Source organism: Podarcis vaucheri (assembly GCF_965113315.1).
Source record: "Podarcis vaucheri genome assembly, chromosome: 8".
NCBI classification, from domain to species: domain Eukaryota; kingdom Metazoa; phylum Chordata; class Lepidosauria; order Squamata; family Lacertidae; genus Podarcis; species Podarcis vaucheri.
Genome location: NC_138766.1, coordinates 77864289 through 77883962, shown reverse-complemented (window position 1 = coordinate 77883962; position 19674 = coordinate 77864289). Strand labels below are relative to the sequence as shown.

General features: G+C 44.3%; 1 protein-coding gene across 11 annotated transcripts in view; it reads left to right on the top strand.

The window, feature by feature from the left end:
* Nucleotides 1–19674, top strand: part of SLC30A8 (solute carrier family 30 member 8) — a 62739-nt gene that overhangs the window by 31315 nt on the left and 11750 nt on the right. Inside the window, exons 1-4 of one of the 11 annotated variants that reach the window (XM_082235820.1) lie at nucleotides 14916–15177; nucleotides 16194–16395; nucleotides 16525–16653; nucleotides 19226–19407. In XM_082235820.1, the coding sequence (XP_082091946.1) occupies nucleotides 16571–16653; nucleotides 19226–19407 (265 nt within the window). In that variant the 5' untranslated portion in view covers nucleotides 14916–15177; nucleotides 16194–16395; nucleotides 16525–16570. The other 10 variants (XM_082235817.1, XM_082235818.1, XM_082235823.1 and 7 more) reach the window with 10 other exon arrangements.

The following is a 19674-nucleotide window of genomic DNA, read 5'->3' as shown; positions in this document are numbered from 1 at the left end:
TCAAAAACCCATCCCCACGACAGCAGAGTGATTTAACCAGGGGGTGCCATCATCATCACCACCAATCATAATACAGTGGTACCACGGGTTAAGTACTTAATTTGTTCCAGAGGTCCGTACTTAACCTGAAACTGTTCTTAACCTGGAGCACCAATTTAGCTAATGGGGCCTCCTGCTGCTGCTGCGCCGCCGGAGCACGATTTCTGTTATCATCCTGAAGCAAAGTTCTTAACCTGAAGCACAATTTCTGGGTTAGCGGAGTCTGTAACCTGAAGCGTATGTTACCTGCAGCGTATGTAACCCGAGGTACCACTGTATTTATTATATTCCTCCTCCAATCATACAGAGTCTTACAGAGTTAATTATGCACACAACTATTTTAATAGTGTATCATGGGACAAAGCATTCCACCAGGTCGGAGCCATCACTGAGAAGGCCCTGGACCTGATGGAGGATAGTCTGATTTCCTTAGGGCCCGGGACCTCTAAACTATGGTTATTCATGGACCTTAAGGTCCTGTGCGGGGCATACCAGGAGAGGTAGTAATCAGAAACCGGGAGGGCTTCTGTAAATCTGGGACTATCCCTGGAAAATAGGGACAGTTGAATAGGGTCTGCGTATTCAGGTGGCCATTGTGAGAATAGGACGCTGGACTAGATGGGTCAGATTTAGCGGGAATCTTTTTACGTATTTTGCTGCCCTCACAGAAGAGGCCATGGTAACAGTTTCAGATTATAGGGAGATGTAAGATATATAAAGAGGGATGCGGGTGGCACTGTGGGTTAAGCCACAGAGCCTAGGACTTGCCGATCAGAAGGTCGGTGGTTCAAATCCCCACGATGGGGTGAGCTCCCGTTGCTCGGTCCCTGCTCCCGCCAACCTAGCAGTTCGAAAGCACACCAAACGTGCAAGTAGATAAATAGGTACCGCTCCGGCAGGAAGGTAAACGGCGTTTCCGTGCACTGCTCTGGTTCGCCAGAAGCGGATTAGTCATGCTGGCCACATGACCTGGAAGCTGTATGCCGGCTCCCTCAGCCAATAAAGCGAGATGAGCGCCGCAACCCCAGAGTCAGTCATGACTAATGGTCAGGGTTCCCTTTACCCTTTACCTTAAGATGTATAAAAAGTGAATGGAGGGATCCTGTGGCTACTTACTTCAGAGTAATCCCACTGAAACTAACATCCAAGAAAACACACATATGTTTGATTTACAGAGCTACAAGGGTTGGTGACCTTTAGTTACTGCCCTAGCTTTTCCATCACATTTGTGCGTGAGACTGACAGAAAGAGAGAAAGAACATTGCTTCCATACAGGAGGTTGAGGGAAAAAATTTTTTTTTGCTTACCTACAGTAGGCAATGAGTGACTGATCTGAATGATACAGTCAGAGTTCCCTGTGATAAAAACAAGGTATTGATTCAAGGAGATTTCAATTTAGATAAGTTCACGTAAATTGAGTAATAAATTGAAAAGGCCTTAGCGTGGCTCACGTTCGGAATGAGTTATCATAGCACCAAAGCAAAAGGTCTGGCAGGGAACAATTCTGCCACAGGCTTAACCAAGTCCCACATTTTCAAATGATCAAGATCTGCACAATTTGGACATGTGCAAGGAGAATTGTGTGTGTGTGAATTAAACCCTCCAGCCAAGGATAAATGAGGAGGGATACATTGGTAGCAAGGGTTCGATACATTCAGAATGCTTAATGGCTCAATTAAATAATTCAGAATTCTTGGTAGAGCAGTTAAGATAATCTAGTAATTTCAGAACTTAAAATGTAGGTTTTAATGAAACAGTCATAACAAAAAACCAGAAGGTGTTCTACAACGATCATCTCTAGCATAGAGTATTAGCCTTAGGTTGGATCTACACTGAACTGTAAAAACGTTATTAAATATAACGTTATATAGCTCTCAATGCAGTTTTCCATTGTTGAAGGCTCGCTGCTCTACAGCGACCTCTGGTGTCACATTTTAATAGCACATTTTAACACTATAAACGACCAGTGTAGATTCGTCCTTAGCCCAAGAAATGCTGGGTTTCAATCACTGCTCATACATTGCCTTGGATCTACACTGGGGTGTCAGGCAGGGGACATTTCGAAGCCAAGGATCACATTCCCTTCTGGGCAAATGTTCTGGGAGGCGTATACCAGTGCTGGGGAGGATGAGAGGCAAAAGTGAATAGAGCAGTGAATATACCGTAAATACTGCTTTGTACAGTAGGCTACTTTCTACTTTCTAATTTGTTTTGTATCTCCCCAGTCCCATATGCACTACACATTTAAAGCAGTAAGGTAAAGGTAAAGGGACCCCTGACCATTAGGTCCAGTCGTGGCCGACTCTGGGGTTGCGGCGCTCAACTTGGTTTTCTGGCCGAGGGAGCCGGCGTACAGCTTCCAGGTCATGTGGCCAGCATGACTAATCCGCTTCTGGTGAACCAGAGCAGCGCACGGAAATGCCATTTACCTTCCCACCAGAGCGGTACCTATTTATCTACTTGCACGTTTGGCGTGCTTTCGAACTGCTAGGTTGGCAGGAGCAGGGACTGAGCAACGGGAGCTCACCCCGTCATGGGGATTCAAACCACCGACCTTCTGATCGGCAAGTCCTAGGGTCTCTGGTTTAACCCACAGCGCCACCCGCATCCCTATTTAAAGCAGTATCATACCGTTTAAAACAGTCATGGCTTCTCCCAAAAAATCCTGGCAGTTGTGGCTTATTAAGGGTGCCGTGAGTCCTTAGTAGACTATTCCCCTCACAAGAACTATGATTCCCAGAGTGCCCTGAGAAGAGGGCTTGATTGTTAAACCTCTCTGGAAATTGTAGCTCTCTGAGGGGAACAAGGAGACTCTGAACAACGCTCAGCACCCTTAACAAATGGCGGCTCCATGATGCTTTGGGAGAAAGGATGACTGTTTAAAGAGTTGTAATACTGCTATAAATGTGCAGTGCAGATGGGGAGGAGCAGCCATCCAAATTCCACCTTAAATAGTGCCAGTTTCCATTTAAGGAGAGAGCATTGGAGGCAGGTGTTAGAATTCCTGCTCCGTGATTGCAGTCATGGGATTTTTGTCAATCACATGACGGTGTATGTTTTGACTCCACAAAGTGAGAAGTGATGGAGACAGGATGTTTGTGTTACTGTGTTCTGTGAAGTGGGACTATTGCCTTTGTTCTTTTTTTCTCTTTGCTGTCTGATGCTAGAGAGAGAGGGAGCCATGTTGCAGTGCTCCATGTGTGTTTATATGTAAATAAAGTAGATTAGCCAAAATGCTGAGTTGCTGAGGTCTGTTATGCGAGATGCGCAAACTCTGCAGATCCCTAAGCGTGCCGGTGTCAGTTGGCATCGGTCGCTGTGATGTTCGGGCAGAAGAAAGCTTTTGAAGCTCCCGAACGAAAGACCAGGAGGGAGAGAACATGCCAGTCGGGCATGGGTCTCTGCCAGGGTCCTACTCGAGTGTAGGCTGAGCTCCTAACAGCAGGTGCCCCTGCACTCCATTACTGTTTCCTCTTAGGTGGGGCTGCGTTAAGGAAATTCAGGGTTTCTCACCTGAACAATCCTGTTGTCATGGAGCAGGGAGGTAGTGCTTATAGAATGCATACTATATAGGCTTTGGCTCAAACATTGCTTGGCCATACAGTCCCTTTATTGCCTGTAGCCCCTAGAGGAGAACAAAGATGAGGTTGCAAGGCCATGTAACATGACCAAACACTGAGCATCCTACTCCTTTCCCGTCAAGGGCACATCCAGCCACATGGCAGATAGACAACTCTTTATTGTCGAAGGTAACACAGCCACTTCTACAGCTCTAGATACCTCTGCACACCAATCTAGCATCTAGGCAGCTATTCCCAGGTCCCTGCTCCATTCAGCAACAGGGGACCACTCCCTCTCCACCAATGGGCTCCGTGCATGCAGCCAGAGACTGTGCCTACACGGAAACTGCCTCTGCTCATCGCTTTTCAGTCCCTTCCTGGTTCTGGGAGACAGTGGTACAGGAGAGGGTGGGGAAGCACCTGGCCCTTCACTTGCCTGATGGTGTAGTGGTTAAGAGTGGTAGATTCGTAATCTGGTGAACCAGGTTCGCGTCTCTGCTCCTCCACATGCAGCTGCTGGGTGACCTTGGGCCAGTCACACTTCTCTGAAGTCTCTCAGCCCCACTCACCTCACAGAGTGTTTGCTGTGGGGGAGGAAGGGAAAAGAGAATGTTAGCTGCTTTGAGGCTCCTTTGGGTAGTGATAAAGCGGGATATCAAATCCAAACACTTCTTCTTCTTATGAGGTCCCTATCCTGTTCTCTACCCTCCAGCTCTGAAGCTTCCCCAGCCTCTGCCTCTTGCCTCCTGGCTGGTACAGGGCTCTACAAATCACTGAACCCCTCTCCCGAGTAACACTCCACACTTCCTATCCCCAGTGCACACTCGTCCTGCCAGATCCTGACATTTCCCATATGAAACAGCTCAGCCCTGCTGGATGGGGCAAAAGCTAACCCAGCATCCTGTTTCTCAAGTGACTGCAAGCAGGATTATTACCGCCCAGTCAGTCTGACATCAATACCAGGGAAGATTCTGGAGCAGATCATTAAGCAAACAGTCTGTGAGCACCTAGAAAGGAATGCTGTGATCACCAATAGTCAGCATGGATTTCTGAAAAATAAGTCATGTCAGACTAACCTGATCTCGTTTTTTGACAGAATTACAAGCCTGGTAGATGAAGGGAACGCAGTGGATGTAGCCTACCTTGATTTCAGCAAGGCATTTGACAAGGTGCCCCATGATATTCTTGTAAAGAAGCTGGTAAAATGCGGTCTTGACTATGCTACCACTCAGTGGATTTGTAACTGGCTGACTGACCGAACCCAAAGGGTGCTCATCAATGGTTCCTCTTCATCCTGGAGAAGAGTGACTAGTGGGGTGCCACAGGGTTCTGTCTTGGGCCCGGTCTTATTCAACATCTTTATCAACGACTTGGATGATGGACTCAAGGGCATCCTGATCAAATTTGCAGATGACACCAAACTGGGAGGGGTGGCTAACACCCCAGAGGACAGGATCACACTTCAAAACAACCTTGACAGGTGGAATTTGCTGCCAAGGAGTGTGGTGGAGTCTCCTACTTTGGAGGTCTTTAAGCAGAGGCTTGACAACCATATGTCAGGAGTGCTCTGATGGTGTTTCCTGCTTGGCAGGGGGTTGGACTCGATGGCCCTTGTGGTCTCTTCCAGCTCTATGATTCTATGATTCTAGGACAGGGGAGCAATAGTGTCCTCCTCTTCTGTCCCCCTATCTTGGGCTCCTCAGCAACTTGACATTCAGCAACACTCTGCTTCTCCACTCCTGGATGTAATATATAGCTATCATGACAAGCCCCTATTTGCTAGCCTTTTCCCTCCGTGATTTTGTCCAACCTCAAGTTTGCAGGCATTTTCTCTTGCCTTACATTTATTCCTTCTGCTTTATCAATTTCCTCCCTTAGTCCTGGATTTATTTTCTACGTGCCTTAAATTGGGAGACGCACATTTCAGAAACAGATAGTAGAACAGAACACTTCTCCTTTTAACCAGGATAACAGCTCACTGTTTAATCTCCTGCTTCTGATTTATTTATCGCTGCCTCTGTGCTATAATGGAGACTCCTTGTGGAAAGGCTTAGCTTGCTAGATATCCTGGGGGTAATTTGGGGCACATTAGCTTAAAGAGTTGTCTTCCTTTGTTCCCCGGTGAATATGTAGCGCTAATATATACAAGATAACTTCTTAAGTCTCCAGATTCATCACGTTAGGAAAATGTCCACTGAATCTAAACTCCCGGGAGCAGTTTTTCATAGTAAACAGTGCAAGCGTTTAGCTACTAAGTATTGCAGGAAATGTCTGAGTTTTCACGCAGCAAGTCAGTTGCAGGAAGAAGGTATAGCAGGATAAGTTTTCCGGAAGTCTCTTTTGTCATTGTTTCGTTTCAGTGAAATTATTTGAGATACGTGCTTCAGAGTTCGTTTGTCAGTTTTCTCTATTATTACAATCTGTGCTGGTTCAGGGGGCACATTCTGCTGGCATCCTGAGCGCTAAAGAAGTACTGAAATATACTCGGAGTCGAGAGTGGATTTCATGCTCTTTATTCAGCTCATAGTGGTGAGGAGGAATGGAAGTTCCCCCAGAATGTCTGCTTTATATACATTATTTACACAATGGGCCCCACGTGATTGGCTAATTCTGGGATTCTCCTGTAGGCCAATCAGGTTGCGGATTCACTTCCACCTGGAGCTGGATTGGGTGGCTCCTGTGGACCACTCAGACTGCTGCATTCTGGGTCCTATTGTTCTAGGACCCATCAGACTGCTGCATTCTGAGTCCTATTGTTCTAGGACCAATCAGACTGCTGCATTTTGGATCCTATTCAACTCAGTACATAACAAATACAATTCACAAAATGAATATTTTGTGTCTTCTTGTCCCTACTGCAGCCAGCTGCATCCCTGCCACCTTTGCCAACACCTCTCTGAATTGTTAAGAGTCCGCCTATGTGGGATGGGGGGGGAAACAACTTGTGGTGGGCTAGATGACACTCATGGTCCCTTCCAACCAGGCGTGCCAAGTTGGGGAGGGGGGCAAGATGTCACAAGTGTGACACCCCACCCCCGTGTCGGGCCACAGTTGCCGGGCCACACGGCCGAGTGCCAGGATGCTCTGATGATCATGGCGGGGTGTGATGACGGTGAAAATGGCCTTTCAAGCCTCTCTCTCTTGTCTGGCAGGCCAGCGCTTGCCCGGGGGCAGTGGGGGATGGCAGCACCCTCAATATTGGGGGGGGGGCTCAGCCTCCTGCATCAAAATACTGAGGGGAATGAAGCCCCTTCTACCCCCTATTACTGGCACCCCTGCTTCCAACTCTACAATTCTATGATTCTAAGTTTTAAAAATTTAAAGCAGCGGGGGGAGGCGAGGACAAAGGGTGAAGGAAGTGCTTTTAGAAACTCAGCAAACTTGCTGCCCCTGGAGCTGGGTGGGCAGCTGAATGGGACACTGCTGTGGGCAGCCGAAGGAAACACCATTCATCTTGGGCCTGTTCATAAATGCAAGTCTAGAGTGAGAGTCTAGGGTGATGCCCACTTTTGTGGGTGAGCTGGGAGTTTCTTTGGACACTGGGGAAGAACCCAGAACCTGAGTAGGAGGGTGTTTCAGAAGAAAAATGAATCGATAATGATATTGTGGTGTTTGCCCTCCTAGGTGTGTGACATCATACTGGGTTCATAAGGAAAGGGTTAACTAATTGTAAAATGACTAACCAATAGGAACCCAAGAGAACTGAGTTAGTGAGTTAGAGTTAGAGTTAGAGTTAGAGTTAGAGTTAGAGGAGTTAGAGTTAGAGTTGTTAGAGTTAGAGTTGTTAGAGTTAGAGTTGTTAGAGTTAGAGTTAGAGTTGTTAGAGTTAGAGTTAGAGTTGTTAGAGTTAGAGTTAGAGTTGTTAGAGTTAGAGTTAGAGAGTTAGAGTTAGAGAGTTAGAGTTAGAGAGTTAGAGTTAGAGAGTTAGAGTTAGAGAGTTAGAGAGTTAGAGAGTTAGAGTTAGAGTTAGAGTTAGAGTTAGAGTTAGAGTTAGAGTTAGAGTTAGAGTTAGAGTTAGTTAGAGTTAGAGTAGTTGAGAAGACAGTCTGGAGTTAGAAGAGAGAGAGAGGATACGTCTGTGGGTTGGGCTAGTCTGATGTGAGAGAGTGAGAGAATTTGTTAAGAGGAATCAGTCAAACAGTTGAGATAATCAGTCAGAAGGTATTAGGAAGGTATAGGTCGGTAAAGAAACTAAAGTTAAGATACTGACAGGAATATTATCTGAGAAACCATAAACTTGTTAATGTTTATAAAATAAACTTATTTATTTGGTTCACTTTTAACAACTGTCTGGACTCAGTGTTTTACCCGAGAGTAACGGGTTGGTGGCAGTGGGGAAGCGAGCACAGTGGTGGCACAGGGATCAATAGACCGTTAAATGTCTGGGGACCCTGTGTGATTACACACACTCTCTCTCTCTCTTTTTTTATAAATTTTTTTATTGGTTTTACAAATTTTTTAGGACAATACAAACATATAAAAAGACATACATACACGTATAGTTTCATAACCTTTTTTCATAAACCGTGTTTCTCCGACTTCCCCATACCTCCCCTTTCTGCATCCCAATGTCCAAAAGTTTTTAGCAACTCTAAGTACATCTGTCAGTCCTCTGTCCTCTTACTCTTTTCTTCATCTAATCTTATTTCGCTGTAACCCTTTCTTACTCAAACCTCGACATTCTAACATTCAGCGAGTTTATAGTAGTCCTTAAGGTAAATCTTAAATTTCTTCCATTCTTCTTCCGCCGTCTCCTTTCCCCGATCACGGATTCTGCCAGTCATCTCAGCTAGTGTCATATAGTCCATCACTTTCATCTGCCATTCTTCCAAGGTGGGTAGATCTTGTGTCTTCCAATACTTTGCGATGAGTATTCTTGCTGCTGTTGTAGCATACATAAAGAAAGTTCTGTCCTTCTTTGACACCAATTGGCCGACAATGCCCAAGAGAAAGGCCTCTGGTTTACTCTCTCTCTCTCTATATATATATATGCGCGCAATTTTGCTTTAATGTAACATTTTATAGGTAACACTGTATTTTTGTAATATTTTATGTTGCCGTTGCTTCAGTTCTGTGTGAACTGCTTAAATATATTTTAAATATATTAAGTGGTAAAGAAATTAAGTAATCAATCAATCAATCAATCAATCAATCCTGCTGTTGCACTTCCAACACCAAGATCATAGCATTGCCAGTAAGCAGGTCATGACAATCCTCTCGCCCCCTTTTCTTTCTTTCTTTTTTGGTAGAGTGGATCACCTCTAGCGCACACCCAAATGAAGTTAATGAGAGTTGTGCACGAGTTCAGATGTATCCATTCATGTCTCTCATTTGTCTCAACAGACATTCTTTGGGGATTGCTTTCCTCCTCCTCTTTCCTCACTGCCACTTATGATGGGACCAGTTGGCTGAACACGCACAGCAATTTGAGCATCGCTAGCAAATGAGATGGGTAAAAGGAATCCTCAGCCACTTAAGCCTGCAGGTGACACAGAGTGCCAACGCTGAAATAATTGATGCAGTTGCTAAGTGACAAGGTTTATCTGCGTGATTCATTCACCAGGCAACGAAAGTAGCAACTCACTCTAAAACCGGGCCATCCTTCAAAGGGAAGGATTGTTATACCCGCGTTTTACCACTAAACATAAATGGGAATGTCATTTTTATCCGAACCATCTGTAATTCTCACAGGGTATGTGTCTCATGTTGAAGTGTTGGGGGTGGGGTGGGACATAAAAACTGGATGAACTTCGTCTCAATGGTCGTACCCAAGAAATCAAACGCACCGGACCCAACTCTTTGAGCTCTATGTAATGAGTTGTTGCTCTGGCGTGAGACTGGCTAGGATGCCCAGTGAGTTACTGGGATGGTGAAGTATGAAGGTGAGAGGGTTTAAACGCCCACCCTGAAGCCAGGAATTTATGTGGGACAGTGACACTTGACTGTTACCAGAATCAATTGGCTTCTTACTAACAGGGCATATGAGAAGATTTATGAAGTGTAGGTGGGTTCCCACGAGGCAAGACACAGTGATAACAGCAAGAACCTTTACTGAACTAACAGAACTGGACAACAGGGGCAAAGCAACTGCTTATATACATTTCTGAAGGCCTGGGCCACTCCCACTCCCAACGTGATTGGCTATCTAAACTTTCAAGCTGCGAATCATAACTCAGTGTTTAAGGACCAATGGCAGAGGCCCAATTCCTGAATTGTTCTGTGATTGGATATCATGTATCGAATCAGAACACAGGGGCTCAGAATCCTTAGTCCAAACTCAAGCTCAGGCAAACACAGACTACTGAATACATAACAATTTAAAGGTGATATTCCAAAAGAAAAAACTACCCCCCCCCACGCGACATCAGTGGCAAGAATTCTGGTGGCTAAATACTGGAAGGGTAACCAGGTACCGACCAAAGAGGAATGGTTATGTAAATTATTTGAATATTTGGAACTGGCCAAATTGGCGGATATAATTGTTAGGATATTTCCGTTCCACCTTAAACAGGGAGCAGGCTGTTGTTTGAGTCACAGCCTGCGTAGTTCCGGCTCACAGGAAGTTTCTCTTTTGTATATAGCTTTTGTTTCTCTCTCTGTGCCTCAACACGCAGGCAGGCAGGTAGTCATGTTTTTCTTTGTTCTGACCAACACTGAATAAAGTTGTAAATAATGCTCTCCTGAGTGCATCTTTCGTTGTGCGAACTCTGCGAATGGGCGTGCACAAGTCCTTGGAATGTGGACAGCTGTTTCTGAGGCTTCTGAGGCTTGTGTCGCTAATTGACTGATACTGCATTTCTACGGGAGATTGATGGATCATCCGGAATCAACATGGAGGCCTTTGTCTCCCTGGCAGTATCCCAACAACAATAAGACTAAAGCCAATGAATACAGTCAAGAAGGAATGGAATTGCTTGAATGTCTATTTAGAAATAATAACAATAATAATTTATTCCCCAGCCACTCTGGGCGGCTTCCAACAGAATATTAAAATACAATAGCATATTAAACATTAAAAGCTTCCCCAAACAAGGTTCAAATGTAAAAATTTGGCTGTGTCTAGAATGACCTTGTGAATGGAACAGGGGAAATATACATCTATACACATCAATATATTAAGATGAAAATAATACTGAAATACGATAAAATATGAAAGGTGAAAGGAAGTGTTGTGAGAGTGATGGAAGTCTATTATTATTATTATTATTTTGTAAAATAGTGTTTATTGTATTGAAATATTATACTTTTCTTTCTTTTTCTTCTTTGCTTTTTCTTTCTTTCTGCTTCATTGGATATTATTCTTTAGATATGATTTTGTTTTGATGTATTTACTTTGCAATATAATAATTTTTTATTTTTTAAAAAAACCATTTAAAGGCACTGAACTAGCTCCCCAGGAAAACAAGCAACACGTACGGAGAAGTCCCAAATGGACATGGTTTGAAGGCCCTCTTGCTACCTGGTTGCCAGGAAATATTGAAGTGTGTGGCTGCCTGCCTTCATTTTCACCAAGCTGCTGTCTTGATTTACAGTTATGTGTATGATAACATGTTAAGTAAATATTTGCACGATGGTTGGGGGGAACTGGCTGGTCTTGCACTGGGTGAGAAATAATGTAGCTGAACCACCCAGCACCAATTGTATCAAATAAAAATAAAAAGGAAATTGTGACCGAAAATAGGCCTTGGTCTTAATCTAGTGGGCTGATAGATAGATAGATAGATAGATAGATAGATAGATAGATAGATGATAGATAGATAGATGATAGATAGATAGATAGATAGATAGATAGATAATTTATTATGTTCAAAGACCAGCTCACGTAACCTAACACAATAAAAACAGTGTTCATAAAGATAAGATATACAATCGGAGTAGATTGCAGCAATAGCTCATGAGTTAAAATTGAGATATATACATACAACTGAGATTTGGGCTACCATAAAAAAATTGACCCTGAGGTGCCCCCAAGGGCAATTTCAGCATTTCCCTAGTGAGCTATTTTATTCTAGAGGATGATCTGTGCCTACAAATTTGGGCACAGAATCTGGCTACCAGCCAGGTCATCTTGTGATCTTTGTCTAAGAGGAGAGAATTAAGTTTAGACTTGTCTGAAAGATCGGCGAGCCTCTTCAGCAAAGGATCAACGGTGTCTCTAAGAATCTCAACATAAAAAGGGCATCTAAAAAATATATGCTTCCTATTTCCCCTAATGGGCAGGCGCAAAGTCTCTGTGCATACGGGACTCTTCTATAGGAGCCTTCCAGAACCGGTGAGGGCAAGGCCAAACTTCTAGCAAGAATAAAAGCCCTTCTTGCATTTCTGGATGTGAGGAAATAGAGATATGTTGCTGGAGTGGCTACGTATCTTCCATTTTCTATTTTATCATCAGGGACCCTTGTACAGTCGTGTTGTCTCTCTATGTCCATGATTCTTTGCCTAACCACGGATCTAGCTTGGCCCAGGCCCATAGTTATGAGGGTTTGGGGAGCAAGGCCCAGTTTCTGAAGAGTGTTTAAGACTGCTATTTGCCAGCAACACTGAAACTGGTCGCTCAGAATCAATGGGGCTATTCCTCGGGGAAGCAGTTTCAGAGTTAGCCACTTATATAATGATGTTAGACTAATATGAGCCTCGACTTTCATCATGCCTGTTTCTAGTCTGATCCATGCATTTGAAACGCATCTAGGAACTTGTAGAAGAGCTCTGAGGAATTTGGATTGCACTCTTTCAAGGGGAATGAACGAGAAGGGAGGCGGTCCCAGAAAGGATCCATAAAGGAGCTGTGCCAACGTTTTGGCTTATATAATTTTAGTGCCGCGGGGACATAAAAACCTCCTTGAGTTCTAAAAAATTTAAGGATAGCATATGCAGATCTTTCTTTGGCACAACTCACAAAGAGTCGGACACGACTAAACAACTGAACAACAACAACAGGCTTCTTCTTCTTGTGCATTGAACACTTTCCCCTTAAGGAAGATTTCTTGGGGGCAAGTGGTTTTTCCACCTGGCCTGGTTTAGTTCTAGTTGTTTTTCTATTTTCTGTGCCTGACTGGATTATATTTCCATTCGGCTTGTCGTTGACTGCTTTATGGGGACGGCAGTCTTCTTTTCTCCTAATTAGCTCAGTCAGGGAAGTAAGCAGGCCCAAACATTCTGAGAGGAAATTTCTGATTGGCTCAAGTTCTTTGCTTATCTGTGTTGAGTGGTCTTTCAGCAGATCTTTATACAGCCCTATCAGAATGTTGGGATAATTGTCCAAGTCCAAATATTGTGCTCTTGTGTTCTTAAGCCACTCCTCCGACTCAGTCAAGGGGGGGATCCCTTCTTCTCTCTGGGCAAAGGGGATTGGGTGGGCTTGTTGGTCCTAGTTTCTGAGTTTCCCAATAGTAACTCCTGCTCCTCAGGGACCTCGTTTTCTAAAGTTGCTTGTTGTAGCTCAGTTGCCAGCTCAACTCCCTCCCCTCCTCTGTTTGCTTCTGTATCCTTCCCATGCCAGGTACAGTCGACAGACCATCCGTGAGAGTGCAGGCTCTCTGTGTTTCTTGAAATAGTGTAAGATTTTGGCCTGCTTTTTCCTTGGGGGGTTTCTGCAGCTTGTGTAAGAGAAATTCCCAGTTCTTTATAACTCTGTCTTGTGAGAACCATCCCCGACTAGGTTTGGGTTACTTTGTCCCGTCTGTATATTTGAGGGCTTTGTTTGAAAGAAATTTGGAGTGTTGTAATTAGTCTCAAATAGTTTTAGATAACCGCAAGGAGTTTTGGGTGGCTTCAGCAGGATTTCAAAGCAGCTTTAGAAGAGCCTCAAAGGAAGGGAGGATGTTCAAAATGCTGTCCAGCGACTCCCGAAGTCCTTATCTGGCTGGGATATAAGCTTGTTTTCCGGGAATGTGTCTTTTTCCCTTATTATTTTTTAAAAGCTCCTACTCACTCTGGTGAGGCTCACAGGAGACTTGCTTCAGGCGCCATCTTCTCAATCTAGTGGGCTGTTCTTCTGCTCTGAGCCCCAAGTTCCACCAGCAAAGAGAAAAAGAAAAGAAAAGGGCTTAGGAAGATGTGTAGAAACATACTCTTTAATCAGGCGAGATGTTACACAAGGCAGAGGTATTGACAATAATCAGGCTGATGTTGTAGCCATGAGGTCAGCTTGGAGACTTGGCTCTAAGATGAACATGAAACCAGGTCCCTTCCTACTCGTCGCTTATCTGCTAAACATCACCTCTGCCTTTTCTTTTTTGCTGCCAGAATGTTTCTGTTCTTACTAACAAGAGCCCATCCCCAAAGAAAAAGAAGTGCATCCAAGAGATATTGTAAGCAACCTAATTACAGACTTAATTCCTCAGCAGATTCCAGACATCATAAAAATGAAAACAAATGAGAGAACATCTGTTGTGGCCATGCTGCAAAATGAAAAGAGCAACTAAGGGTTCTATCTAGCACTGGTCATACTTGGGGCAGACCCATTGAAATGAGTGAATATAATGAACACAGGTCCATTCATTTCTATGGTTCTATGGGCACTACATAGCAGGACAGAGTCTCAAAGAAGATGTGCTCTCCCAAGCCCAGATTCCCAGCATGTTCGTACTCCTGTCTCAGCGACATCAACACTGGCTTGATCATGTCCACAGAATGGAAGATGGCAGGATCTCCAAGGATGTGCTCTGTGGGGAGCTGGCTTCAGGCACCAGGCCCATTGGTATTGCAAATTCATGATGATGGCCACCTGTCTAATTTCAACTGGGCATTGATTCCAGAGGGCTGGAGCTGCAGCACTAAAAAGCCCAGTGCCTAATACAGATTAAGGTACTCTCAGCAGTGCCTCATCTGAGGGTGCAGTTGCCAGGCAGGGATATATATGGTGGAAAATAGTCCCTTAGGGTTAATCTGTTCCCAAGTTCTCAACCTGTTTCATTATACAGGACAAAGAGAGGACAGCTGACAGGAATACAATCCTTTCCAACAACTTGCTTACTTCATTTGATGTCAGTATGATGCCCCGGCTACTACTGCTTATCTTCCCAACCTATTGCTGGCTTGGTATCATTTGTGTGTGTGTGTGTGTGTGTTTCCTGTCTTCCTGCAGCAATTCTTGTCCACTGAAGATGTCCTAGCGACTGTGATGATGTCACAAAGCCTTTTCCCCACCCTCCCTTTTCATAACAGCGTCACCAGACCGGAGCACCCCAGACCCTGTTGACTCAGGGGGCACAAAGTGATGTCACAAAGCCTATCATTAACCCTTTAGCACGGAGACACTTTGCAATGGTTGCACAGTAAACACTAGAATTAGTGCTTGGGTGAGCATTGTGAGGGGTGGGGAGCGGGGGTGTCAATATGCCAACCCTCCAGGGCATGGGGAGTTCCGGCAGAGGGGTCTTGTCTCGCCAAAGGAGGTGAAAGGAGGACTTCTGGCTGCAGGTGCCCCCCATGGCTGTTGCTACCCCCTGCCAGCGAGGTCTGGGTCATTCTGTTAATCTGGCCTCTGCTCCAGTAGTGGTGTTAGTATATGCTGAATCGATCCGGAATGAAGCAGCTGCTATCCATTAATTGATCATTGGTAAGAGGGGCTGTCCTGGTATGTATTACTGGGACTGGGGCAGGTGTAAACTGAGGGGGAAAGCAAGCCTATTCCAGCTTTGTCCACTTGTGTTCTCAGTATAGCATTGAGGCAGATCAGAAAGAAGGGCAGTAAAGGTAAAAATGTAAAGGACCCCTGGACGGTTAAGTCCAGTCAAAGGCAACTATGGGGTTGTGGCACTCATCTCACTTTCAGGCCTAGGGAGCCAGCGTTTGTCCACAGACAGCTTTCTGGTCATGTAGCCAGCATGACTAAAACACTTCTGGTGCAACGGGACACCATGATGTAAGCCAGAGCACACGGAAACGCCGTTTACCTTCCCGCTACAGTGGTACCTATTGATCTACTTGCACTGGTGTGCTTTCAAACTGCTAGGTTGGCAGGAGCTGAGACAGAGCAACGGGAGCTCACCCCGTTGCAGAGATTTGAACTGTGACCTTCTGATCGGCAAGCCCAAGAGGCTCAGTGGTTTAGACCACAGCGCCACCCTCGTCCCAGTAGCCACGGTCACTACATGTCTTTAGGCTCCAGGCAAAAACATTCCTCTTTACCCAAGCCTATGGCTATCTGTGGCCCATGAAAGTGTCGAGGAGAGAGGTCTGCTATTATGGTGACTATTTTATTATTAGGTTGTCTGTCATTATGGATTTTTATTATGTTCTTATCATTGGTGTTCTGTAATGTGTTTTTAATGTTGTACACCGCCCTGGGATCTTCTGATTCAACATAAATTGAATAAATAAGAAAATAAATAAAATGCAATTTAAATGGGAATAGAATAGGGAGCTGGGGAAGATTGTGACCGGGTGCCTGCTTAGTCAGTTTAAACTGGGGTTAATTTGGACAGTTCTTCAAAGAGAGGACACTTTCAAATCTATAAAGTAGGACACATGGAGATCATGCACCGAGCCTGTAACTGGAATAACAAACAGTCTTTTGGAGCAAGTAATGCATAAGCACAAGAGAAATCTGTTATGAAATCCTCAGGCTTAAATGGTTTTCTGTCCATGCAGGTCAAATGACCCAGGCTGTGGCTGCTAAGCGGTGAACAGCTGATTAGCTGTTTCAGAGAAGCCAGCACTGTTCTGCAGCCACCTGTTGCAAGGGTTTGAGTGAACCTGAGTCAGCAAATCTTGTGCATTTGACTGTGTCAGTTGGGGGCTGTCAGAAAGCAGGAAGGCACAGAGACCGAACAGCAGATTTATATCCCGGGAGGTAAACAGAGATGCTCTCAGCAGTTGAGCAGTTATTGGGTCCCTGGGGATGATTCAGGAGATGGCTAACCTTGGAAACTTCGGCAGCCATTTCTCTTGAGCTACAAGAACCGTCTTAATTCCTCATCAGCATCCAAAGAGTGACACAGCCGTCATCTGGGATAAACTTGGCCACCATGACAACTATGGCAAAGGGTGCCGAAAAGACTTCCCTTGTGAATGAAAGAGGTGGAAAGAGGTACACCATAGATCTTCCCAGGTAACCATGTCATGCCTGTTTCATACTATTGCTTTACTCTCTGCAGAATATCAAGATAAGCATATTCTAAAGATGTTACTGTTACTTTTATAATTTGCTGGAAGTTGCCCAGAGTTGCTGGGGCAATGCAGACAGATGTGTGGCATATTTATTATTATTATTATTATTATTAGGAAACATTATTGGTTCTAGACTTGCTGCAAGCTGCAGCATCACTTACTACAGAACATTCTCATTAATGTGGGATAAGTTGTGGATAGGCACAGCAGTGGAATTCAATTCAGTTTGCCACTGATAGGTAAGCCTACCTAATTTGATCCTTCCAAAACAATACACAAACTGAAACACTGTGCACCTTTGAAATTTGCATTTCTCTGAATTTGCAATGTGGTTCTCCAATCAAGTAATGGTGTAGAAAACTGCATATACTGAGGTAAAATGTCCGTAAAAATGGATATATTAGTGAAAACAGGATGCAAAAAGGCATTATATTAAAAAAATGTATATTAGGCAAAACTGCATACTTAGATGTGTATATTAGGAGAATATACACCCTAAAATGCTGCTAAACTTTCATGAGGACTTTGTAAAATAAGTAAATCACAAACAGATGTGGAAATGTGAGAACAGAACTTATGAATGAAGCTGGGAGAAACCAAAACTGACAGATTCACTCATTTTCAGTTATGGATTACAAGTTTAACTTACTTGATATATTCTGTTATCCTACTGTATTGTAAGCCACTTTTGTTATCCTACAAAATACTGAAGTATAAATATTGAAGCTAATTATTTAGATAGCTGCAAACTTGGCTCCGTCTCCCTTTTCCTGTAATACATTTCCTCCCAAATATTTTGCACAATCCTCACATGTCTACTCAGAAGTAAGCCCAGTGGGTTCCGTGGACCTTGCTCCCAGGTCAGTGTGTATAGGATTGCCATTATAGTGAACTAGATGATTTAGAGTTAGGTTGCAACCTTATATATAGTTTACTAGGAATGAACCCCACTGAAGTCTGTGGACCTACTTCTGAGTAAGTTTACAGATGATTGCCCTGTTATCATCCAAGTAAACTGGGGGAGGAGCTATGGCCGAAAAGATATGCAAGAAATCTATTAACTTTATTCTTTTTTTAGTGTTAAATTGGTTCAAGAGGCTTCATAGGATGTGATTCATATAAATCGGGCTTCCTCAACCTCGGCCCTCCAGATGTTTTTGGCCTACAACTCCCATGATCCCTAGCTAGCAGGACCAGTAGTCAGGGATGATGGGAATTGTAGTCTCAAAACATCTGGAGGGCTGAGGTGAGGAAGCCTGATATAAATAGAAGTAAAGAAACAAATTGTAGCCACCTTGGTTATTTGTCACAGTCACATCCAAGGAATATTGACACACACTCTTCGTTACTTCAGACTGATGTATTTTGCGCCACCAGTCTGAGCCACACCACTATAATACCAATAACTCACTCGTCGAATTGAGAGCAGAGTGGGATGTTTACTCAGTCAGCCTAGCAAATTTACTGTCGCACAGCATAGCACATTAATTACATGCTATTGGCGTGTAATTTATTCAAGGCCCCCACTGAATGCATAAAACCTCTTAAGATAAGCAGGCTAGTAAATTAACGAAAGAAATCTAAACCAGCAGCCTGATCCCCAAAGTCTTGGAAATCTGTGATTTCACAAATATGGACCCCACGTTTCCATACTCTCGTGTGCAGAGAATCTCTCACTTGGCAGATAACCTGTATCCTAAGGATCTCAGATGCCTGCCCTTGATTTAAAAGGAGCACAATTCTAGTCTTTGTGGCTGCAAAGGTGAGCATGAAAATGTGTCGTCAGCAGAGGTGCCACCATGGCTGAAGATTGGGGGGGGCACAGCGTGAGTGTGAAATCACGCATGTGGTGAGTGGCGCGTGCACACTGTCGGGAGGAGGCGTGTCATTGGGAACAGACCTTGCCCAGTGCTGTGCAGCTTCAATGGCTGTAGCTCCTCCTCTCTCACACTCAGGAGGAATCTGCCTTTGATGTCGTGCCACGCTCAGCTTGGTGACTCAGCCTCTTCTGCCCCCTCAATAATGGGGAGCTAAGCAGCCTCCTAAGAAATACAGGTAAAACTCGAAAAATTAGAATATCGCGGAAAAGCTCATTTATTTCAGCAATTCAACTTAAAATTATAACAAATAAAGGCTTGACATATCTCGCTTTGCATGTCATGAGTCTATTTCATATATTAGCTTCACCTTTTAAGCTGAATTACTGAAATAAATGAACTTTCCCACGATATTCTAATTTTTCGAGTTTCACCTGTATTGAGGGGGCGGATGACACTTCTGCGCTCCAGAGTTGGTGGTCAGTGCCTGGTGAAAGCTGAGGTGCCAGTGGCAGGCTGGCAAGGCTTACTGGGCAACTGGGGAGAGGGCTTGGTAATTTATTCAGCTCACAGAATGTGGCTTTTCTTGGAACAGAAATGATGGAGAGGGAGGGAAGGCTTGTGTAGAGAATAGAAAGTCGTTGAATTCACAAACGCTTCTTGTTCCTCTCTCACACATGACACTGATCTACTAAGGAATAATCCACACAAAGAGAACCACAGTGAGAAATCAGCAAATGTTGTGCCGGTTTCAAGGTATCACTGCCATAACCACTCAGAAGCCTATGAGGAGAGAAAGGGAGAGGAGCGGCAAGCCAAGAAGAAGCTTTACCTGGCATCGGCAATCTGCTGCATCTTCATGATAACGGAAGTCGTAGGTGGGAGTTCACTATTTCTCTTGTTAAATCTCTCTCTCTCTCTCTCTCTCTCTCTCTCTCTCTCTCTCTCTCTCACACACACACACACACACACACCCTCTCTAATCGAGATAAATGGGAAGTGCAGTCAAACCTCAGTTGTCAAACTTAATGCATTCCGGAAGCCCGTTTGGCTTCTGAAATGTTCAACAACCGAGGTCCAGCTTCCTGCACTCAAGTGGAAGCCGCGTCGGATGTTCGGCTTCCAAAAAAGGTTCAAAAATCGGA